The 24,637-nt window shown below is 38.8% G+C and overlaps 1 protein-coding gene across 1 annotated transcript; it reads left to right on the top strand.

The window, feature by feature from the left end:
* The first annotated feature begins 558 nt into the window (after positions 1–558).
* fh (fumarate hydratase) lies at positions 559–15,978 on the top strand. Its single transcript, XM_053640131.1, has 10 exons — positions 559–721; positions 3,022–3,156; positions 5,572–5,682; positions 5,982–6,158; positions 6,817–6,999; positions 8,713–8,878; positions 9,445–9,648; positions 10,929–11,056; positions 11,434–11,587; positions 14,557–15,978. Exons 1-10 carry the CDS (start codon positions 599–601, stop codon positions 14,697–14,699), a joined length of 1,524 nt encoding a protein of 507 aa, XP_053496106.1. The 5' UTR covers positions 559–598; the 3' UTR covers positions 14,700–15,978.
* The last annotated feature ends 8,659 nt before the right edge of the window (positions 15,979–24,637 follow it).

Genomic DNA, 24,637 nt, shown 5'->3' with positions numbered 1-24,637 from the left:
CTTTGTAGCAAGAGTTTGGGGAAGAACCTCTTATGCATATGGTAGTTAGGTACATACTTTTAGCTGTCCTCAATGGTATATCACACAGGGTAATTAATGTATGTTGGGTTAACATTGATTTTTCCTGAACTGTATTTTGACCGGGCGTATGGTGGCTTAGTGGTTAGCACATTCTTTGCATGTTCTCCCCCTGCTGTGAGGGTTTCCTCGGGGTACTCTGGTTTCCTCCACCAGTCCAAAGACATGCATGGTAGGCTGATTGGCATGTCCAAAATGTGTAAATCTGTATGTGATTGTGCCCTGTGATGGATTGGTACCCTGCCCAGGGTGTTCCCCACCCTGTGCCCGATGCTCCCTGGGATAGGCTCCAGGTCCCCAGCCCCCCCCCTGACCCAGTAGGATAAGCGAGATTGATTGATTGATTGATTGATTGATTGATTTTGACCACAACAACGCGCAATGCAAATACAAACAAGTAAGTCAACTTGACTTGAGACGCACCCGGTGTCTCCACTATATGTGTCCGCCCCTAATATATCCATGCTGGTTGGCTGACATTGGTTCCGCCCCTGTGTCAGAACCCGAGCTAACCACCGCCATGTATCGCACCGCACTCAGAAACCTGCCGCGATTTAACAGCCAGGTCTCGGCTCTGCCGCGCTGCACTGCCGCTAAAACCTACAGCCGGACGCCAGGATTATCACGCAGCTGCCTCAGGATGGTAAACTCATATTTTACAGTGTTTAAATACAATGTCATGTCTCCTGTATAGCTGCAGATGACCTTTTTCCATCGCCTAGCCTACTAGCCTAGCATTTGTGATATTAGCAACCGTAATCGTTTTCATACAAATCCCGCCTCCTGTGCTAGAATTGGCTAGTCTTTACCAATCATGCATTGAGGGAATGAAGTTAACCAATCGTGTTGCAGGTAGCAGACGGGATTAGCCAATCATCGCGCAGGGGGTGGGATTTGTCGAAAACGGGTAGGGGAAATATCTTTTTAGCAAACTAGCATACACTGAATTAAACGTATTCGCGTGCTTGGGTTTTTGTTTGATATTATCTTATATTTTGGGGATAATTTTATTATATATATATTTTTAAATATGAGTGAGTGCAGAAACGTGGTTAAATTTGGTATGCGACATGCTTGGTAGAAAATTTTGGAAAGTTTTGTACAAGGTCAAAGTCTGATTGCAGCTTGATTTTGTAACTTCATTGGGCAAATGCAATAACAATTTTATTTTATTTTATCGTAATTTGTTTTGAAAGAATTACCGAGTACTAGTCCTGATACATGGGCAATTTGATATATAAAATAATGTCATTGTATTAATTAAAAAGAACACTACTTAAAGTCCCAGGTGAAATCCATACTAAAAGTAACAACTTCAATTTTGATATGTTCACCTTAAGGTTATCTATAAGCCAGTGTGCTCCAAAACAATGATAAAATTCACATTTAGAAGATAAACTCAGCACAAAAAAAAAAAAAAAAAAAAATTCCTCTCACGTTCAACTGTTTTTATTTCCAGCAAATTTCTTAAAATGTGTAAATATGTGTATTAACATAAAAACATTGAACAACCGAGACATAAGTTGAACAAGTTTCACAGACATGTGACGAACAGAAATGGAGTAATGAGTCCCTGAACAAAGGGGGGTCAATATTAAAAGTAACAGTGAGTATCTGGTGTCCTCCAGCTGCTTTAAGTACTACAGTGCATCTCATCCTCATGGACTGCACCAGATTGGTCAGGTCTTGCTGTGAGATGTTCCTCCACTCTTCCACCGAGGCGTTTACAAGTTCTCGATCACGTCTGAGGGACACACGGTTACGTGTAATAATTTTCCACTGCAAGGACGATCAGCTGTCCTTCCTGTCTCCCTGTAGCACCGTCTTAGACGTCTTACGTTACAGACATTGCAGTTTATTGCTCTGGACACATCTGCAGTCCTCATGCCTCCCTGCAGCAGGTCTATGGCATGTTCACGCAGGTGAGCAGGAACCCTAGACTTCTTTCTTCTGGTGTTTTAGAGTCAGTAGAAAGGTCTCTTTAGTGTCCTAACTTACTGTAACTGTGACCTTAATCGCCTAGCACCTGTAAACTGTTCATGTCTTAAGGACTGTTCCACAGCTGCATGTGCAGTAATTGTTTATGGTTTATTGAACAAGCATGAAAACATCGTTTAAACCCTTTCCAATAAACATCTGTACAGCTTATTTAAATTTTTACAAAATTATCTTTAAAATACAGTGTCCTGTAAAAGGGACGTTTCTTTATTTTTTAAAATTAATTAATTAATTGATTGATTATTTTTTTCGCTTTGCTGAGTATATATATGTTAAAAATTTACCGTATCTCTGCCACCGATACAGATCAGCAGTCATCATCTGGTCAGATTTTCTGTCCAATCAAACGCTCGCTAGAATCTGAAGTGTCCCGCCTCGAACGTTATAAAAATAAATTGTACTGTCAAGTACGGCTTAGCCCAAGCTCTGAGGTACGCAAACGCTATTGACTATTTTTAAAGCTGGAGGAGCCACTCGATATGTCCCGCCCCGACTTCCTGTTTCAGTGGAAACACATTGAATCAACACATTGAATAACGCTGCACACTTCAAGGGGACTTTAATAGGGTAAAAAAAAAAATATCATGATATTTTATCGTTGTATTGCCAAGTCTTACTGGTCACTTGAATATAATGAATTTAAACCAAACCTCATTAGTTATAAATGTGTGTGTGTTACTTTGTATGTTATTTTAATTCTTTATTGTGCTAATGTATGTATATTTAATCTGCCATTTTTGGCCAGGAATATCTTCTAAAAGAGAGATTTTTAATTTCAAGAGACTTCCTAGGTAAATAAAGTTTAAATAAAAAAAAGATTTTTTTTGTATTGCACCTCATGATGCACTTGTATTAGGAGCAGAGAGCAATTTGAGGTTCAGTGATTTGTTTATATATCTAGCAAAGCGATCTGATCATCTTTCTAACTGTTACATCGACTCTTAGGCGAGTTCGGAGTCTTACAGGATTGAACGGGACACCTTCGGGGAGCTGAAAGTGCCGAGCGATAAATACTACGGAGCTCAAACCGTGCGCTCCACCATGAACTTCAAAATCGGCGGAGTGACCGAGAGGATGCCGGTAAGTCCTAAAGCAGGGAAAACATGATGTAGAGTATGGGGTGTGTTTGCTGCATAATGTACACTTCCGGTCACAAGTTCAGACACACTCATCCTTTCTTTATTTATTTTCACCACCTTTTAGAATAATAATAAAGTCATCAAAACTCTGGAACAACACAAATTGAACTATGGGAATTATGTTGTGAAAAAAAAAACCATAAATAAATCTTCAAAGTAGACGCCCTTTTCGCCTAGAATTTCCAGAAATGTATTCTTGGCGTTTTCTCACCCGATTTCTTGAGGAATTTCCCTGAGATGCTTTTTAAACAGTATTAAAGGAGTTCCCACCGACGCTGGACTCTTATCGGCTGCTTTTTAAAATATTTCACTCGAGTCGTCCATTTAAGTAAATATTTTTTCCGTAAATAAAATGTTAGTTTTCTAATGAAAGAAACGAATACGTTGGCACGATTATATTTTTGTCTACGACACCAATTTCACACGTTTAATCATACACCTTCAGATCAAATGCTTTTTAAGAACACGAGAAACATTTCAGTCTCCAAACTTTTGACTGGTAGTGTACAAATAAAGCTACGTTCACATAGACACCATTCACTGAACTATGAAGTTGCCAGTAGGCGTTCCTACTATTCGTTGCCATAGTAATATTTATCAGCGGGTCGCGCAATATCAGCGTATATATATGTATCATATCTGATGAGATGAAGGAGGAGCAGTTTGAGCTCGCAGGTCGTCTATCTGTGACGAAAGCGCAAGAGCCGGACTGTCTGGGTTCACGGAACAATTCGGACTCCCGGGAAGCATGGCGGATCACAGATCTACTGTCTTTGCTCCCATTGGTAGTCGCTAACACCGAGTCGCTCCAAATTTACATAAAATTAAACTTTTCTCAACTTTGTCACATCGCTGGACCACGCCCACACCTAGTCGCCAATGGTCGTTGTCGCTCATGTTGCCGGACGTCGGCAGCTATCGCTGAAAATGAATGGTCTCCGGTCGCTTTGTCACTACGAGTCGCTGTATGAACGTAGCTTAAGTAACATGAGTTCCACAAGGATAAAACCAGATCTAGCATTAAACAGTAAGTGATTCATAAATATAACATTTTCATGCATATCCAGATTCTTTTATTATTTTTTTATTTTTTTTTTTAACTTGAAATTGGATGAAGTATAGATTTTGATTCTGTCTCAATATAATATATATTAAAAAGTTAATGGATTTTCCTATATGAGTAAATAAAGGCAAAAACTTTATGCCTGAAATGGTACACAAACGAAATCTTCCAATGTCCAAAAGTTTTAACATTCAGGTCTAAAATATGTAATGCTGAAGACAAATTTACAAAGTTTAAGATTTTTTTTGAAAAAACAATCATCTTCTCAAAAAAACAACACTAGTTTATGCAATCAGTGGAGTCCGACAAATCTGAGTTTTTTTTTTTTTTTTTGTGCTGTTTTCAAAAAATGTATGTAGAAATTTATTAAAGATTGAGAGCGACGAATACTCTAGAGAGCTATAGAAGTTTTAAGAGTTAATTTTCAGTAATGCTCTCAAGCGATTTGGAGGTGACTTACATCTTATATTTTCCTAAAATTTAAAAAAAGAGCCTTAAATTGACCGTCCATAAGAGCAGACGCTACGCCTGAAAGGAATAAAACGTGATCCGCATATAAATAAAACAAGATGCAGAAATATTACAAATGTGTTTTTTTTTTTTTTTTGTTTATTTGCGGAACCGTCTGCATTTATTTGTGGATTTCTGAAACAGTTCTCACGTCATGCCAATCAGTTCAATCCACAAATATGTGGTTTTTGGTCTGCTCTAGGCAATCAGATAACAAGACAGCATTTCATGGCCACACTACTTCATCCAATCATAGCAGATGCATGCTCAAACCATGAACAAGTACGAGGGAGGGTCTTCTGAAGCTCGCGTTAGGAGCCGAGAAACGTCTGGCTAGCGTCTCGGATAAGTTTAGAAAACTTTTTCCATGCTTGGGAACCTAATAAAAACAACCATTTAAGAAAGCGTTTAAAAGCAGTACTTTGTTGTTGTAGTCTCCAGTGTGCTGTTCATCTTTGGAATGGATCTATAGGACAACCGGATTAAAGTGTGACGTTGACTGTGTGAGGGAATCACACTTGGCTGATTTTTAATACATAGCTAAATTGATGTGTAAAAAAATGTTATACACAGGGGGGGAAAAAATGATAATTTTCAGTATTTTTGGCGGAAGTTTTCTCAGACCGCCGCACAAATGCTGGACTACAGAGCCAAAACACTGCAACTGGCCACTCACTATCTCAATACTAAATACTATCAGTGTGTGCTTTAGAACATGTGTGTCAGGGTGTAGTGCTCACTTTTACTTCTATCCATGTCTAAATGTGTGTGTGTGTGATTCAGATCCAAGTGATTAAAGCGTTTGGCATTCTGAAGAGAGCAGCAGCCGAGGTGAATAAGGACTACGGCTTGGACACCAAGATCGCCGAGGCTATTGTGCAGGCTGCAGATGAGGTACGTGGAAAGGCTCTCCGGTCATAATACTGCAGGAAAAGGCAGAAAACTGTCAAGTTAATTGACATAACAGTGCATCCCCAAGTGATTTTATCCCTGGCATAGCTATGTGAAATGCTAATTACATTGCTGCAATGCTCTATGTTTAGTGTACAAGATTTCACTCCCTGCTGCATGCGCTTTTATAATAATACATTTTTTTTCTGCTACACTTTCTCAGTCGTCTTTAGAAGTTGACGAGCTTGCGTTAGAAGTTGATGTTGAGGTATCTCGAACTCAAACTGTGCCTCCATACCCAGGTGTCTGCTGGGAAACTGGACGAGCACTTCCCCTTGGTGGTGTGGCAGACGGGCTCAGGAACGCAGACCAACATGAACGTCAACGAGGTGATCAGCAACCGGGCCATCGAGATCCTCGGGGGCAAACTAGGCAGCAAAGACCCCGTGCATCCCAACGACCACGTCAACAAGAGCCAGGTGGGCGATTATATGAAAAGCGTCGCTTCTCCCCACATCACACAACCCAACATTGTCGTAGGCAAAAAAAATTATCTTAATTATCTTAATAGATCGTTTTAATCTTTTTAAAAAATGCCTTTTTTGTCTATTTGATTATTTTTTTATTTTTTAAATATTTATTTTTATTTTTTGAACATTTTTTTCTTTTTAATGTTGTTTCGTTATTATTGTTTTTATTTGAATCATTTTATTATGTTTCATTGTGAAGCACATTTTCAGTTGCATTTTATGTATGAAAAGTGCTATATAAAGTTTTATAATAATTGTATAATTTATTACAATATTCACTTTTTCTTCGTCTAGGCACACAGTCTGTCGTGTGTTATTTCTCGTTCATGAGCCTCATGCATACAAACTCGCTTAAAGTATGTTTTATGTATGTTCTACTTATGTAAATACTTCAACTAATGCCTTTTAAGTATTTTTAAGAAAGCATGTTTGTGTGACTCGCACTAGTGTCAGTTTAATAGGAACACAGATTATCTGTCTAGGAACAGTTTAAAAGAAACACTCTTTATGCTGATTGCACTTTTTAAAAATATCTCTCTGTTTTTCTCTATCGCTGGCGGTTAATAAACATAAATTTAATTTGCTTGTTTGTGTGTACATGTTTCAGAGCTCTAATGACACGTTCCCCACCGCCATGCACATTGCTGCGGCTAAAGAAGTGCACGAGGTGCTGCTGCCTGGCCTGCAGGAGCTCCACGACGCTCTCGCCGCCAAGGCCGAGGAGTTTAAGGACATCATCAAAATCGGTCGCACACACACACAGGACGCCGTGCCTCTGTCACTCGGACAGGTAAAAAAAAATGATCAATGTGGATTCATATGTTATCATATTCACCCATGCAGGGCTTACTTATAAGAGCAAATCTGTTTTTAGAAGATTTAAACCTAACATGGTGAACAAATTATATTATAGAATTCAGGCAATTTTACTGGGGTTATCTCATACAGTGTAGCAAGTAATAATCTGGAAAGACCCTTGTAATATCACAGTCTAAAACTGGATTTAAAGAGAAGCAAATTAGTAAATGGATCACATGGAAATGAATCATACGTAAATGAATCGCTTGAGTATGAATCACATGAAAATGAATCATGTGTTAATGAATCACATGAAAATGAATCACATGTAAATGAATCATATGAAAATTAATAAATAAATTAAAGACATAAGAGCATCAACTAGGATCTGATTACAGTATAGAAAAAAAATAGATGATTTTAAATCAACAGTCTGAGCCGCATTGAGAATTTGAAGGCTCATGAATATAGGTATTTGATGCCTAGATAGGTTGGGAAAAAAAAGTTCAGAAGTGCTTCAGTGTCCATCAGAAACTTATCCTCATGCAAACTGATCACAGTCTAATAATATCAAGCTCCAACTCTGTAATAGACACGTTGGAAAACCAATAAAGATCATGCGAGCTGAGTTTTTCTTTATTCTTTTTTTTAATTTTTATTTCTTTTTCTTTTTTTTTTTTTTTTTTACATTTTTTAATTGAGTGCTGCTTTAAGTGCTTGTTAAAGACTCGCATCACCGATCAAAAGTTTTTGGACACTCGTCTGAAATGTTTCTCATGATCTTAAAAATCTTTTGATCTGAAGGTGTGTGATTAAACGTGTGAAATCGGTGTTGTAGACAAAAATATAATCGTGCTGACATTCATTTCTTTCATTAGAAAACTAACATTTTATTTACGAAAAAATATTTACTTAAACGGACGACTCTGAGTGAAATATTCGGAAAAGCAGGCGATAAGTGTCCGGCGTCGGTGTGAACTCCTTTAATACTGTTTAAAAAGCATCTCGGGGGAAATTCCTCAAGAAATCGGGTGAGAAAACGCCAAGAATACATTTCTGGAAATTCTAGGCGAAAAGGGCGTCTACTTTGAAGATGCTAAAATACTAAATTATTCTGATTTATTTTCGATTTTTTTAATCACAACATAATTTCCATAGTTCCATTTGTGTTACTCCAGAGTTTTGATGACTTTATTATTATTCTAATATGTGGAGAAAAACACTAATAATAATAATGAGTGTGTCTAAACGTTTGTCGGGTAGTGTAGGTCTGCAGTCTTCATTTGAAGAGTGTCCGCAACAGTCTGGAGAAGTTGAATGTCTCTCTTTAGGATATAGTACATGACCGGTTAAAAGATTCTTACCAAGAACCGATTTCTCTAGTGAAAAGCAGCTAGATTTGGGATTCTACCCTCCACATACAAAGCTATACTATTATATTTATAGAGTTAGGCTGTGCTCCCTGAGATAGCTTTCATTCGCTAGGTTACTCAAGCCCAAAGAGATGTTTAGGTGGGAAACCATAGCTTTGATATAGCGACATCCGACATGTGATGGATGAGGATGATGCCTGAGAAAGGCTTTACCCGAGATTAGGAGGACCTACCGTCTTCACATTTAAAGGGGGGAAATTCAGGTGTAGTAAATGTAGACATGGAAAAACAAGAAGACGCATATTAACACGTGTGTGTGTGTGTGTGTGTAGGAGTTTGGAGGCTATGTGCAGCAGGTGAAATACAGTATTGAACGAGTGAAGGCGTCGATGCCCAGAGTATATGAGCTGGCAGCAGGAGGCACCGCGGTGGGTACAGGACTAAACACTCGCATCGGCTTTGCCGAGAAAGTGGCTGACCGAGTCGCAGCACTCACAGGTCTCACACACACACACACACACACTTTCACAGACATTCTAGCTCAGATCTATCAAACCTGTGTGTTTTTTTTTTCACTTTTATCTTTTTTTGTAATTTACTCTAACACCATGTGAATGAAATCCCATGTGCATCTTACACACAGTGACTAAAGTTTCTGCTGCTGAACTTTGGATTGTATTAAATTTAGTTACTCATGAAGAACAGTCTGATCCTGGAGAAAATAAAATGTATAAGACTATAAAAATATCACGTCTCTTAGAATGTCAGATATTTTGGCTGCAGTCTGTTGATTTTTAAATGGTGTGTTGATTTGACATACCTTATGATGGTTGTAATTTTTCTCAATGAGTATTGCTTCTCTGAGTTTCATTGCTGTGCCAGAGCGTTTATCACTTGTGAGATCTGTTTGCGTTGTTCATGTAGCGGTGCGCTCACAGTAGGACTTTTTACCTGGAGAGATCGCGATCAATCAGTGCCTCATCTTAAAATCTGACATGCTGGAAGACCCTGATCACGTGTAATCACGTCAGAAAAACCCGACGTTATTGTGTGATCGTTTGCAGGCCTGCCCTTTGTGACCGCACCAAATAAGTTTGAGGCTCTGGCGGCCCACGATGCCCTGGTGGAGCTGAGTGGGGCTTTGAACACCGTGTCCGTTAGCATGATGAAGATCGCCAACGACATCCGCTTCCTAGGCTCAGGGCCTCGCTCAGGCCTCGGGGAGCTCATCCTGCCAGAGAACGAGCCTGGCTCCAGCATCATGCCCGGTGAGTGAGATATTCCCATCAACCAATCACATCACAAGACTCAGGGTAAATGGATATTAGTCTTACTTGCTGGCATTTTTTTATGCTTTGATATCTCGAATACGCACACACCCCATGATGAGAAAAGCTCAGAGAGAAATTGCTTGAGGAGCGTTTAACCCTCCTATTATGTTCTGGGTCAGTTTGACCCATTTCCACATTTGAGATGCTAGTTAATATCTCTTTTTGTCTTTGAAATTTTTGGACTTTCCTCATTTAGGGTCATGAACTTGTATGCAAATATTTCTTTTCCACTTTATTACACATAACTCTGTTTATGGACGTTAACGCTGTGAATTGTTTATATTTCTGGATTTCTTGAGTTAATAGTGATGTCTGGTGAAAATTTCATGTGAATAACCTCATTGGAAATGTATTTACTGGGGGGAAAAAAAAAATGCTGAAGCGTCCAATACTCATTTCCTCCACTGTATTTGACTGTATTTTATTTTTATGTTTATTTCTTTACTTTCCCATTAGGATACCGATAATTTTAGGGTTTATAGTATTCCGTCGTCTTATAAATGGGTGTAGAGCTCGAGTACACGTGCAGGCCTGTTTCGAGCTGTGCGTTACAGCTGGTTCGGCTCTTCTTCTGCACCTTTGGAACCGTTCTTAAGTTTCAAGTCTTCTTTTAGACGCTCTGTGACCTCTGACCTCCTCAGAATGCAGCACTGTAAAGGGCAGTGACCGAGAAAGAGCCTCATGAAGATCGTCATTCGCCGTACAGCAGCACGTGAAAATCGTTTATTTCATGCTGAGATCTCGCTTCGTAGCAGTTATGAAGTAACGCCGTTTGTTAACGTCATCCATCAGTTTGATGGCGTTTAACATATCTGAGCTGACGTATGACATCTCCGTGGACATTTCTGGAACACCAGTTCCAGAACAACTGACACGGCAGTCACGGACTCACGGATAACTCACAGCAGCTCAGGATATAAAGTATATCAAATTATTTTGTTTTGTTACTTAGTCTTTCTTGAAAATGAATACGTCAGCACAATTATATTTTTGTCTACAACACCGATTTCACACACCTTCAGATCAAAAGGTTTTTAAGATCATGAGAAACATTTCGGTCGAGTGTCCACAAACTTTTGACCGGTAGTGGCCCTCCATAGTGAGAGAATATACTGTGAGATGTGTATTATGCACAGGTGATGGAAGAGTTGCTAACTGTGTATGTTCTATGTGAGGATACAGGTGTTAGAGTGTATGTGTGTTTGTGTGTGAAACAGGTAAAGTGAATCCCACTCAGTGTGAGGCCATGACCATGGTGGCTGCTCAGGTGATGGGGAACCACGTGGCTGTCACAGTCGGGGGCAGCAACGGACACTTCGAGCTCAACGTGTTCAAGCCGATGATCGTTAGTATCGTCTGCCTCCACGCACTCGTGCTGCTGGTTTTATTTCTCAGCACTGCTCACTACACTTACCATGTTCCTGTTACTTTTATAAACACGATAGGACTGCAGTGAATATTCAATACATTTGATCATTCAGTTGAAAAAGGTAGCATTTTCACATGACACACAGGTTTATATACAGTCGTTCAGTCCGAACAGGATTTCATGGAGCCAAAAATACTTGATGCTCCAGCCCTAAAACGTAATATAAATACAGCTGTGCCATTTCAGTTAGCCGCTATAACTATACCTCTATAAACTACACAGGTTTTTAGGCCTTCTATCCTCAGGAATTTAACTTTATCGCTTGTTTCTTACATCTCTGTCTCTCTGCACAGATTAAGAATGTGCTGAACTCCGCCCGGTTGCTAGGCGACGCCTCGGTTTCCTTCACGAGAAACTGTGTGGTTGGGATTCAGGCCAACACAGATCGAATCAACAAACTGATGAACGAGTCTCTGATGCTCGTCACCGCGCTCAACCCTCACATAGGCAAGTACATTATCATCACTCGGCCACTAGTGAGCGCTCCTTCACAAGCTTTAGCTCTGCCAGGCTTTTCTTTTTGATAGTTGTACATACTTCCATATAGTTTTATTTAAAAAAAAAAAAAAAAGAAAGAAATTGTCCACATTTGTTTCACTGCTCATCTCAGAGTCATCTAGGGGAAACAGCAAAAAAAAAAAAAAAATCATCTTTAATCTTTAGAAAGTCATTTTAAACAAGTGTTGGGAGAATAATAAATAGGAATTCAAACAGAAGAAAAAATTAAATCTTGAGACAGTAAATGAAGTTAGTCACCAGCCCAGGAGAGACTAGATTTAATGTCTGACCTATTATTTTTTTTTGTTTTGCTGCTGCTCTCAAGAAAGAGACTAAATCATCCTTTCTATTGAGGTTTGGGAGGGGGGGCTCGATTACTTGGCCGATTTTATTTTTTTCGATTAATCGGATGGGCGGGGCAAACTTTCAGTGCTTTTTTTTTTGGTTGTTGTTGTTTTTTTGTTTATTTAAAATAAAATCCACAAACTGAGGGTTACAAATAAAAATTCAGAATAAAGCTTTACACAACTGTTTGTCCAACAAACATTACATGACATTCTGTTCTGAAATTGAACTGTTCTCTTGTCTGTTAAACTAATCTCCTAAAAGTGAAAAGGGAGAAATTTACATTTAAAGATTACATTTCACCAAAAGGTGGCAAAATATCGATTGTCTAAGAGCTATTTTTGTTCAAATGGCCTTACCCATTACATTCACAATTGGCAGAAAGCCAAGGCAAGTTAGTAAGACACATTTCCTGTTTAATTTGGTGAAATATATAGTCATGGGGGGGAAAAAGAAAGTATACCCTCCTTCAATTCTATGTTTTTGTTTATCAGTGTTTAAATAACAATTGTATGGTCATCAGGAACTTCTATAAACAAAGAAATAACGTGACGACGACAACAACAAAAAAACAACATTCGGAAAACCAGCTGGTGGAAAAATAAGTACACCCTATCATTCAGTTCCATGAACCAACTTTAGCAACAATAACTTGAAGTAAAGCTTTTCTATAGGATCCTGTCAGTCTCGCATCATTCTGGAGAAATTTTTGGACCACTCTACTTTACATCATTGCTTCAGTTCATTGATGTTTGAGGGCATTTTGTTTATGCACAGCTCTCTCTCTTTTTTCTTTTTTTTTTTTTTTTTTCTCTAGCCACCCTTCCATGAAAGCCATACTTATTCAGTCTTTTTCTGATTGTACTATTATGAACATTTGCTCATGAATTATCATGAATTTGCTGGAACACCCTTTCCTGGGAAGATTGGCAGCTGTCTTGAAGGCGCTCCATTTGTAAACAGTCCTTCTCACTGTAGAATGGTGAATTTCAAATTGTTTGGCGATGGCCTTATAACCCGTCCCAGATTGATGAGCACTAACAGTTGTTTCTCTGAGGTCATGGCATGATGTGGGCACACACCCGAGTGCTCCAGAACACTTTTTTTTTTTTTTTTTTGGTCACACTTTTTGATTAACTAATCTTGTGCATTTCATTAGTAACACCTGGCTGCTAATTACTCTCTAAATGATTGTGGAAGTTGGAAGGGTGTACTCTTTCACCTGGTTTTTCAGTGTTGGTTACCTTTTAGGAATAAAATTACTACATGTTGAAATCTGTTTTTTCTGGGTTTTTTTTTTTTTTGGTGGACACCTGAGGTTATATCACACACATCGCTGTGATTGTTAGGTGTCTTCAAACTTTAAATTGAAGCAGCTAATATTCACTCAGTCTAGCAGGATTTCACACTTGCTCAAGACCTTCATCAGTCTTGCAAATACAGAAGTGACGCATTGCCTGTTCTTGCCGTGGCCCGGCCAAGCAAAGCAGCCGCTATTTCTGTCCCTGAGAAGACACTCTTGAAACACCTGACTTGGTTAACTGGCATGATGTAGAAAGCTGGTGTTCAGCCTTATCTGCAAATTGCCGGTGTGGCTGCATTTATTTATTTTTTGTTCCAGTCAAGCAGTCGACTATCAGGTGCTTGGTTGGACTAAACCACACTGGGAGATTGGACAACTGGTGTAGGGATCAAATTGGACATGACTTTTCCAGCCGCTGAATGCAGGACAAGAACTCAAATCCGATTATTTCCTAGTGGAGTAATTGGAGCATGTAGGCTTTAATGAGATGATGAGTATTTGCTCTTGCGTGGATGGAGACGTTTAACAGGGCTTAGTTTTACATGCTGTTATTGCTGGCTGCATTAAGCCGAGTACGTATAGACGGTAATGCGAGTAATGTGGAGGAACCAAAATCTACAGTTTGGTCATAGCATTTGCCATTTTTGACCCCTCAGGCCATCCCGTACACTTTCTTATTAGCAGTGTTGCTGTTTACTCAAAGCTCAACCATTATAGTATGCTTGCATGCTTTTCTTTTGGAAACAGGATGGAGATGGAAGGATGATGTTCATTGGCTTTTTCAATTTGCAGCAGATATCAGTTATTAGAAGAAAGTTTATATCATAGTGTAATATAATATATTCTCTACAGGGAGGAGAAGAAATGTGAATAGAGCTGCTCAGTATCCAAAAAATTGAAGCGCGTAGAAAGAAAAACGATCTCCGTGCAGACTGCACAAATCTCAGAGAGAAATAAAGAGCTGATCTTTTAAAATGTCTGAAATTCCGTGGGATTAAAAGCTTGCCAGCTCCAGGATCTTTCAAACATGCTAATGTTCCTGAAAATCTTGTATTTTAATGTTTTGAAGTCGAAATAGCTTTTTTTCCCCAGCTTGTTTTCTTTTTCTTGTACATAACTGGACGTTTTTTATTTGGAAATAGCTGTGCTGTGCTTTCCAGATTTTTTTTTTTAATGTATTTTTTTTTATTATTGTTATTATTATTTTTTTTATAACAGTCAGGGTTATGTACCTGTATGTGACTTATCTCTCTTTCTCTGTCTTTGTCAGGTTACGACAAAGCTGCTACCATCGCCAAGACCGCACACAAAGAGGGTTCAACATTAAAAGCCGTTGCCATCAAACTGGGCTACCTGACTGAGGAGCAGTTTGAACAGTGGGTCCGTCCCCGGGACATGCTCGGCCCCAAGTAAATTATTCCCATTCCAAAGTGTGGAAATGCTTCAGTGAGGCCAGCCTTTGTACAATAAAACGTTTCTTTTTGGATATGTGTTTAATTTTTCTTTCAATCCAGGAATGTATTTTGAGTTTCCCACTATTTTTAGCATTTAATTGGGCTTTCAGTCTCCCATCTGTGAGCATACAGGCAGACCCCCAGGGCCTTTTGGAACATTTCCAAGAGCATCATGGCAAATCACGAAGGTGAAAAGTCTGTCCAACTCCCTTAAAACGACAGTCATCTATGAACTTTGCTAAACATCAGCTAAAAAAATCTAAATGGATGAAATACAAATGCGAAATATTAGAAAGCTATTTGATGTTCTGACGTAATGCGGTTTAACACTGAACAATTTTTTTGAACTTCTTCACTTTGCTACATTTCATGTATTTCATCAGAAAAACCCCACAAACAAGCAATTATTAGAGAAAGAGAAGTGTCCTCTCGGACCATACGCCAAATCCCTTTGACTTTGTAGTGAAGCACTCATTTGTGGTGGTGTAGTACAGTCAGTATTGTTTCTTATTCTGTGTTAGAACACTATGAACATGGTATTCTGCTGTCCTAACTGGATTTACACTGTACGAGTTCCGGCTGTTCCAGACAGAAATCGCACAATTCTTGGTCCTGTATTGATATTATTTAAACCTTACAGTGCATTATGTACTGTGCTAGCCGGTGGCCGATTTTAGCACCGTTGCGACCAGACTGACGACCGATGACTAAGTTCTTGCTGTGTCCGAAATTTTTTTCTTACAATCTCAAAGTCTGAGCGCTGCTACCACGTTGTTCTTAAAGCCACCAATAGGAGGACGGCATCTGATGATCCTTATTACTTCAAGCTTATACTTGTACTTGAATACCCTTATACTTCAAGAAGAATGTTTCTGTTCATTGAGACTTTGTGCATGAGCCTGGATTGCACAGGTTGATGACGTAAACAGAATATAGTATGTACATGTGTGTGTATGCTGATTTGGACAACTTACTGTAGAACCTGTTATTATGAATTCGGACAGGATTTTATTAGGATCATCTCATATATAACGTGACGAGTAATAATCTTGTAAGACCGCTGGAATCGCACAGTGTAAAACCTGAGGATCTGGTCAGAAGGGGTGAAGAATATTAGCAGGTATATGTGCTGTGGTGCTTACATGCCAACTTTGCCAGAAGGGTTTTATCTTGACTTGATTATCATACATGAAGCTATGTTTCAACGTTATGATGGAAATTAAATGATGTTATGCACCTCTGCTGCTTCAGCCAGTGCACTGTTTATTTATTCAGCTACATTTTAAATGAAAAGCTTGGAGATCATTTGACTCTCATATATGGTCAAAAAGGTCATTTTAGATTAAATAAAAGATATTTATTTAGATTAAGTCCTAGCCTGCTGTGGCGTACTCCATGGTTCCGCCTCAGGCCCTCTCGTGTTGATTTATATTGACAGCCGACTGTTTTTTTCACACTTACAGTAAACACACCTATCTAATAACATTCACATTGTCTTTTGTTTGTTTGTTTGTTTGTTTGTTTGTTTGTTTTTTAAATTCGACAGTTTCTTCGCTTTTCATAACCTAATCTGAGCTATCACAGCAAATGGTAGATAAAAATCCGACTGTTAATTAATAAAATGTTTTGTGTGGCAAAAAAAGCACTTGGTACAACCATCACACCGGGTAGTGTCGTATGTTAAAGATCTGATTCCGGCTTTTATTTTCTCTGCAGAAAACCTGCTAGTCGTTTGAGGATCATAATGTGGTGAGACACCATAGCCACAAGCTGTACTCCTGTTCTTTCCTCCGATAGAGAGCCGGTCCTCTTGTGGTACTTGAACATGAAAGATTACATTTGGTAGTATAATGTGACTAGCTCTTTTGCTGTGATTTCGTTTTCGCAAAGGGGGTTATTGAGTAAATAGTTGGGAAATCATTTAGGCAAAGAGAATCTGTAAATTAAATCGCAAAAAAATGCAAAGAGGCCGTCAAAATATATAAAACGACGCGTTTCCACATTTTTAAAAAAACTACAAATAACAGTGAACATTAACCAAAATACATATTCGATGTCATCCTTTTTTTTTTCTTTAAAACTGTATCAGTTAGGAAATCTTAGCACACTTATGCTGGAAAAAGTTTTTTGTTTTGGTTATTTATTTTTTTTAAAAACGTATTTATTTATTTTTAGAGTGCCCGAATTTGTTTCCCCCCAAAGCATCTTGGAGAACCTGCCACTTTTGTTCCTTCCACTTTTTCCTGTCTCAGTTTCTGTCTCTTGAGCTATTATTGCAACACAGCCTGCAATGTTTTTATGTGAAAAGTGCTCTACTACTTTTTTGAATTACATTTCTCTCGAACAAAAATGGAAATTTTCTTTTGTTCTATTGACTGATGACATAAAATGAACATCTGAGTATCTCTCTCCATCTATCTATCTATCTATCTATCTATATATATATATATATATATATATATATATATATATATATATATATATATATATATATATATATATATATATATATTTATTATTATTATATATATATATATAATATATATATTTATTATATATATATATATATATTTATTATTATTATTATTATATATATATTTATTATTATTATTATTATTATTATTATTATTATATAATATAAAATTAGGATGCCTACGACGTAAATAGATAATGTGTTTGGAAATGTGCTTTCCTGGGGAAATGAAGGAGGCTAAACTAGATTTAAGCTTTCTGAGAGAAGAGATTATTGTGAGATTATTGTTTACTAATCGGATCAGTTTGCAGAATGTTTGCAGACATCTGCATCAAAATACAATAGCAGTGGTGTATAATACAGGCTTACCTCCACATCTTTAAAAAAAAAAAAAAATTGATTCTGAATCTCTGCAATGCTTCTCCCAAGAGGAAACCAGAATGTTCCATCTTCTGAGGCTGTGGTATTTCACCTTCTTTTTCCCTGGCCTTTATGCCCTTGCCAGTTATAATCTCATCCTTGGAGGGGTGTGCCCCCTGGGTTCAGATTTATGCCCCTTTGTATTGATTTATACTGAAGTAAATAGGATGTGAAGGGCACTAGGGAGCCAAAGTAACATATGGTCCTGCCAGAGCTGCTCTTTCCCAAAAGGCTGTTGACAGGAAGGGGATTTATGGTTACCTGGTGGCACAGGTGGCCACGAGGGAGGGAACGGAAAAGTGCGACATGTGGGAGCTCAACAGGCATCGAATTTTAAACAGTGCCTAATTTCAGCTCCGAATACTCCTGCACTGATGTAAGTTCACACCGTACACATAGAGTACTCTTTCTAACATTTCATGTTAGAACTGTCTTCATACTAGATGTTTTATATAAAGGAAGGATGCTGACTCTTGCATGAAAACCTGACAAAGTGTAGGGAAAATTAATATTCAGTATAATCAGTCTGAAATAGAGTCAGAGGTCAAGCCACTGGAGAAAGTTGGATGTACCGACTTTGACCCGCAATCCATAGCAGACCAACAACATGCAGCTTAAGTGAAATATCACATTGCTAAGTGTTGCATAAAAAGTAACTGCATGGTCTTTGTTTTGCTTCGTAACTCTACAGCGAAAACGATCTGTATGCAATTATTATTAGAATCAAATGCTACCGTGTGTGTGTGGAATAGGTGAATGAGACACAGTGTAAAGCGCTTTGTAGAACCGCTAAGGTTAAAAAAGGGCAATATAAGTGCAGACCATTTATGTATCACAGGGCATCATGCACACATTTACACCTAGTGGCAATTTAGAGTAATCAATCCACCTACTAACATGGTTTTTGGAGGTAGGAAGAAACCAGAGAACCTGGAGGAAACCCACACAGACACCGGGATCGAAGCAGACCCTGGAGTTGTTAGGTGGGGACATTACCCACTGCACCACCATGCCTCCCATCACTGGTTGTGATTTCTATTTCTCCAACTGGGACCTGTCTTAAAAGAAGGTACATTTGTGTGCAGTTTTGAAATGTTATACAGTCATGTGAACAAAATAAGTACACTCCGTGGAAATTCTTGGCTTTTTTGACATATTTGGACAAGCAAATGTTTGATCCTCTTTGAAACCGTGCCTATTAATAAATTGATACACTCTATCAAGTGACACAAATAGTGATTTTCACAGTTCACATCAACAACAACAACAAAAAAAACAGTCACATGGTAAAATTAAGTACACCTCTACACTTATCACACCTTCAAGTCCATATAGTTAGAATCAAGTGTCAAGATTGGCTTCCAGTGATTAGAACCTGCTCAGGGAGTGCAGGTGGGACCGGTCTTATTTAACCTCCTCTCATATCTAGTGTCTGGTGTTCCCTTTGTTAATGAGGTGTGTGGTGTCATCATGCCAAGATCTAAAGAGTTCTGTAAGGCCTTCAGAAAAAAAGTTTCTGGAGGCCTATGAGTCTGGCAAGGGATTTAAAAAGATCTCCAAATGATTTGAAATACATCGTTCCACTGTAAGGAAAGCAATATAAAAAATTGCAGATTTCAAATGACTGAATTTGTCCAGAACTGGCCGTCCCAGCAAATTCAGCCCAAGAGCAGACCGTCTGATGCAAAAAGAAGTCTCCAAGAACCTCAAAGTTTCATCACAGGATCTGCTAGTAAGTCTTGCAGCTGTTTGTGTCAAAGTGCATGCTTCTACAATCAGAAAAAGATTGCACAAATTTGACCTGCATGGGAGACGTGCCAGTAAAAAAAAGCCTTTGCTGTCTATAAAAGAACTGCCTCCGGTACTGGGCAACTTGCATTCATTGATTCAACTATGAATTCTGCTTCATATGAAACAGTGCTTGAAGATAATGTGAGGAAATCTGTGAGGAAAGTTGAAGTTGAACCGAAAGTGGACCTTTCAACAGGATAATGATCCTAAGCACACTAACAAATCCACCAATGAATGGCTTAAAAATAAGAAATTGAGGGTTATGGAATGGTCAAAGCCCGGATTGGAATCCCATTGAACTGTTGTGTGGGGATTTGAAACAGGCAGTACATGCAAGAAAACCCTCAAACATCTTGCAACTGAAAGAATATTGCATGGAAGAGTGGTCAAAAATTCCAGCAAAATTGGTGGACAATTATGCAAAACACATACAAGAAGTTCCATCCATCCATCTCTACCACTTACTCCTTTTCAGGGTCACGGGGAACCTGGAGTCTATCCCAGGTAGCATCGGGCACAAGGCGGGGTACACCCTGGACAGGGTCCCAGTCCATCGCAGGGCACAATCACATACACACTCACACACCCATTCATACACTACGGACACTTTAGACACGCCAGTCAGCCTACCATGCATGTCTTTGGGGAGGAAACCCCCGCAGCACGGGGAGAACATGCAAACTCCGCACACACATGGCGCCGGCGGGACTCGGACCCCGGACGTGTGAGGCAAACGTGCTAACCACTAATCCACCATACGCCCCCATACAAGAAGTTATTTCTGCTAAAGGGGCCAATACTAGTTTCTGAGGCCAAGGCTATACTTACTTTTTAGACAGAAGAATATCCCATCTATTGATATTTCTGTTGGATAAATGACTGAAAAGCTAATTCTCCTTGTGGTTTTGATCAAGTATATCAACTTCATTTTTAGACCCTGTTTCAAAGATGATCAAATTTGATGATCCAACAATTTCCATGGGGTGTACTTATTTTTTCACATGACTTTATTTCAGTAAACTTTTTCTGCAAACCATTGACCGTGTGATTTCCAGGAAGGCCTTTGATTGTTTAGTGGCTCCTGGCCCAGACTAGAGTAGTACTGTAGCTGAATCAGCAAGGCCATCATTATAATGGAGAAATGTCATCAAGCTTAGGAGGTAATAAAGATTGGTGGCCTTATGGAAACTGCAGATGGGTGGCAAATTAAAGGAAATCTGGCAGTGTTGTGGGACGCACTTAAAGATTTATGCTGACATGGTTTAGGTCCACTTACAAGGAAGCACCACCGCCAGTCAATACGACGTTCTTCTGACTGAACACCTTTATCTTATGATGGAACATTTCTATCCTGATAGGTGTGGTCTCTTCCAGGATGACTCCACTCCCATCCACATGGCATGAAGGCTTAATCAAAGGATTGATTCGGATGAAAATGATCAACTGAGCACTTATTGGAGATTTTGAAGCGACGTGTTAGACAGTACTCGACATCATCATCAAAACACCATCTACAGGGAATATGTTTTGGAAGAACAGTATTCATTGTTCCAGTATGGTTCCAGAGACTCGTATAATCTATGCCAAGCTGCACTGAAGCTTGTGTTGGCCCAAAACCTTACTAACACACTACATGTTGGTTTTTCCTTTCATTTATCACCCTAGTGATAGGAAGTTGGTGAGTTCAAATCCCAAGACTAGCAGAATGCCACTGTTGGGCCCTTCCCTCCTTCCTCAGGATTAGATTAAGATTCAGTTAAAAATCACTCAAAATCCAGTGAAATGTTTAACACAGAAACACAAAATAGAGTAAAGTTATAGCAGTATTTATTGGGTTCAGGGCATTTAGCCAGTAATTGAAAAAATACAGAATATAGCAAACACTGTTAGTGAGCTAATGATTGTTTACATCACATGCATGTTTAACGTTATTTTCTTTAATTAGCAATTGACTAGTGTTTACATTTAATTAACCTCTCATATAAAACCCATGTGAAAGCATGTTCTGTACACTGATCTAGATTCTGGGCCGGATTATCCAATGGGCATTATGGGCCCCAGGCGCCCGTGCACACTTGGAGCCCAAGCAAGGGGAAGAAAATTTTATTTTTTGTTTTCTTTTTTTTTTAGATTGCTGAAAATGGAGGGCAAGGTCTGGTTGGGCCACACAAGATTAAAAAAGACACACATCATTTAACATCTACAGTGGCGTATGCCGTAGCGCATGTGGCACCCGAAAGTAGCTTTTGACGCGTTCGACCTGAGTTCAAATCCGCCTTTTGCCGAACTCGCCCTTCTCCCTTTTCCCATCGCATATCAAATTGGAAAGGCATTTATTTTCAATAAAATTTTAGAACATATTTGAAAAGTGGAAATAAAGTGCCTAACGCCTGTTTAATAATAAAGTGTTTATCGGTTAGGGGTAGGTGTAGGGAGGGCTTTATTGTCCCGATAAGGTGGCATCCATTTAATAATTTGAATAAATATAGTCATTTACACTTCATGTTATTATCCTGTTAATGTACAACAATACTGAGGTGCAAAGAGTATATATTGTATATTGTAATGTATAAAGACATTGTGCCCAGGGGCCTCTAATTCTTAATCTGTGCCTGTCTAGATTGATACACAGTGTTTACTTTTAAATGTTGGTGCTTGTAACCTAGCAATTTCATGTGTTCCTTGTTCTCAGCTCATCAAGACTTTGATCATTAGTGGCTGAATGAAAGCAGGTGTGTTAGAACTGAAAACACTGAAGTGTGCAGGTCATGGAGTCTTCTCTACTCTGGAAAGTGTGTGGAGTTCTGTTTGGGATTAACACACCAAGGAAGTAAATTTAGCTCGTCTGGAAATTTCTTCAAGACTTCAAGGGGAAAAAAACAGATAAAGTTCCAGGTAACTGTCAAGTTTTAGATTGCTTATTACTGAAAAGAGGTTGATTTTGGAGAACATTTATAACCTCAGAACACTGAATGATAAACACTGATGATGTGGTTAAAAAAATCATTTAGAAAAATGTCTACAATTTTGAAGCTCAAAAGAAATCCAGATTATATGAATTTGCAAATAATAATAATAATTTTAAAAAATGGTAAACTGGTGTCGCATGGCATATTTGCATATTTTGCATATTTATGGTGAGATAACTCTTGACTGTCACATGTTCAGAACTCCAGTATGATTCTCATCACTGCCTGTTTAAAAAATGTTAAAATATGAAGATTCTTACACCTTTCGTTATCTGTACACTCAGATTGTTCCCATTTAATTAAAAAAAAAAATGTTTAGGGTGATCTTTTGAGTTCATCCATATTTTTAAAACGTTGATATTACAGGTAATGATGTTGGTGGACCTGCTACTGATATAGAAGAAGCCTTTATTGGTCACATATACATTATAGTACAGTGAAATTCTTTTCTTTGCATATCCCAGCTTGTTAGGAAGTTGGGGCTAGCTATGATATGGTGCCCCTGGAGTTAAGGGCCGGTTTGGTGGTGCTGGGGCTCGAATCCCTGACCTTTTGATCAGTAACCCAGAGCCTTAACCGCTGAGCAAATTTGTAACGCTTACATGCTGAAACTGATCTTTCATGTGTGTCACTTACTTGGAAGGTAACATTGCTTTGCTGAATTATCTGACTAAACGTGGAATGGGAATGGAGGTTATATGTAATGAGGTAGAAGGCGATAAGGGCTGAACCTTGATGGACTCCTTGTGTGAATGAGGGGCAGTAGAAGCAATATAATATTATTAGTGTCAGCTGTAGAGTACCAGTTATGTCAGAGTGTCTGAAAATGTGTTTGGGGTAAGGGAAATAGTTTTACTAGCATTTATGCCTCATAGCTCCAGGGTGCTTGGTTAGATCCTGAGCTTGGTGTGTTTTTATTTGTGGAGTTTCTCATGTTCTTTCTCTGATTATGTGGTGTTCCTCTGGGTTCTATGGTTTTCTCCCACCTGCCAGTGGATGGACTGGTTATGCTAAATTGTCCCTAGGTGCTTGTGAATGGTGCTGAGCAGTGATCTGGAATCCCATTCAGGTTGCATTCCCACTTTACACCCAGTATACCTGGAATTAGGATACACACATTATGACCCTAACCAGGATTAAGTGCTTACTGAAAACGAATGAATACATGGGAATAAACTAGAACCTGTTCTCCAAATATTCACATGCACCTGTATAATTGAAAGACATTATCAGAGAGGCCATATCATGTAATTTGTAACATAGAAATATTTCAGCATGGTGGCACAGCGAATAGAATTGCCACCTCACAGCTCCACAGTCCTCAGTTCGGTCCTGAGCATGGGTTACTGTCTGTTTGGAGTTTCTCATTTGGACCTGTGTCTATATAGGTTTCCCCTGTGTTCTCTGATTTTTTTTCCCACCTCCCAAAAACATGGCAGTAGGTGCATTGGCCTAAATAAATTGCGCCTAGGTGTGAATGAATGAATGAATGAATGAATGAATGAATGAATGAATGAATGAATATGTGTGTAATGGACTTATCCCAGCCAGGGTGTATTCCCATTTTTCCTGGGATGGGCTTCAGACCTGCCATGGCCCAGACCAGGATAAAGTGGCTACAGAAAATGAATGAATAAACAATTTTTTTAAAAAAAGCAGAATATAGCATCATCTAATACAAGATTGCAAACATTAAATCCAGTGTATGGTAGTAGTCCAACATTAATGGTTCTATCTAATGGGGTAGTAAGTCCAAGTCCCAGCACAGCCAGAGTGCTCCTCCTGCCTGATTTGTTGCGTTGGATAAAAGTGTCTGCCAAGGGAATAAATGTAAATGTAATCCAACTGCTAGCACAGCATGAACGGTCCATATATTTAAAGTGTCTCGAAGAACATCAAGCTAATGCAGCCTTATTCATTAGCAGCAGAAAAATAAATCATTTACCTGATTTAAATGATGCATGGATGACTCTTAAGCTATTAGGGACTTAATTCAACTGTGTATGGTAATCTGTATGCATGTATTGTGTTTGGATGGGAGTTATGCTGCTTACTCTTTGTTAGTGCATTTATTCTATGTCTAAGTGGTCCAAGCCCAAGCATTGCATCACATTTGTCATTTAAACTTCTGGTTTCTTTTAGTGTTTTTAATGCTTTTATAAGAAAGGTACGGAGCTGTAGAGTGGTAGAGCGGGTTGTCCATTAATCGTAGGGTTGGCGGTTCGATGGCAAGGGTTGCTCCTG

This window comes from Ictalurus furcatus, chromosome 13, assembly GCF_023375685.1.
Source record: "Ictalurus furcatus strain D&B chromosome 13, Billie_1.0, whole genome shotgun sequence".
Lineage (NCBI taxonomy): Eukaryota > Metazoa > Chordata > Actinopteri > Siluriformes > Ictaluridae > Ictalurus > Ictalurus furcatus.
This window is presented reverse-complemented; position numbering and strand designations above follow the sequence as displayed.

Excerpts from the sequence above, each read along its gene's own strand:
- fh (XM_053640131.1), top strand. The coding sequence starts at position 599 with ATGTATCGCACCGCACTCAGAAACCTGCCGCGATTTAACAGCCAGGTC. Across the intron at positions 8,879-9,444 it reads CCGAGTCGCAGCACTCACAG|GCCTGCCCTTTGTGACCGCA; the intron begins GTCTCACACACA and ends GATCGTTTGCAG. Across the intron at positions 11,057-11,433 it reads ACGTGTTCAAGCCGATGATC|ATTAAGAATGTGCTGAACTC; the intron begins GTTAGTATCGTC and ends CTCTCTGCACAG.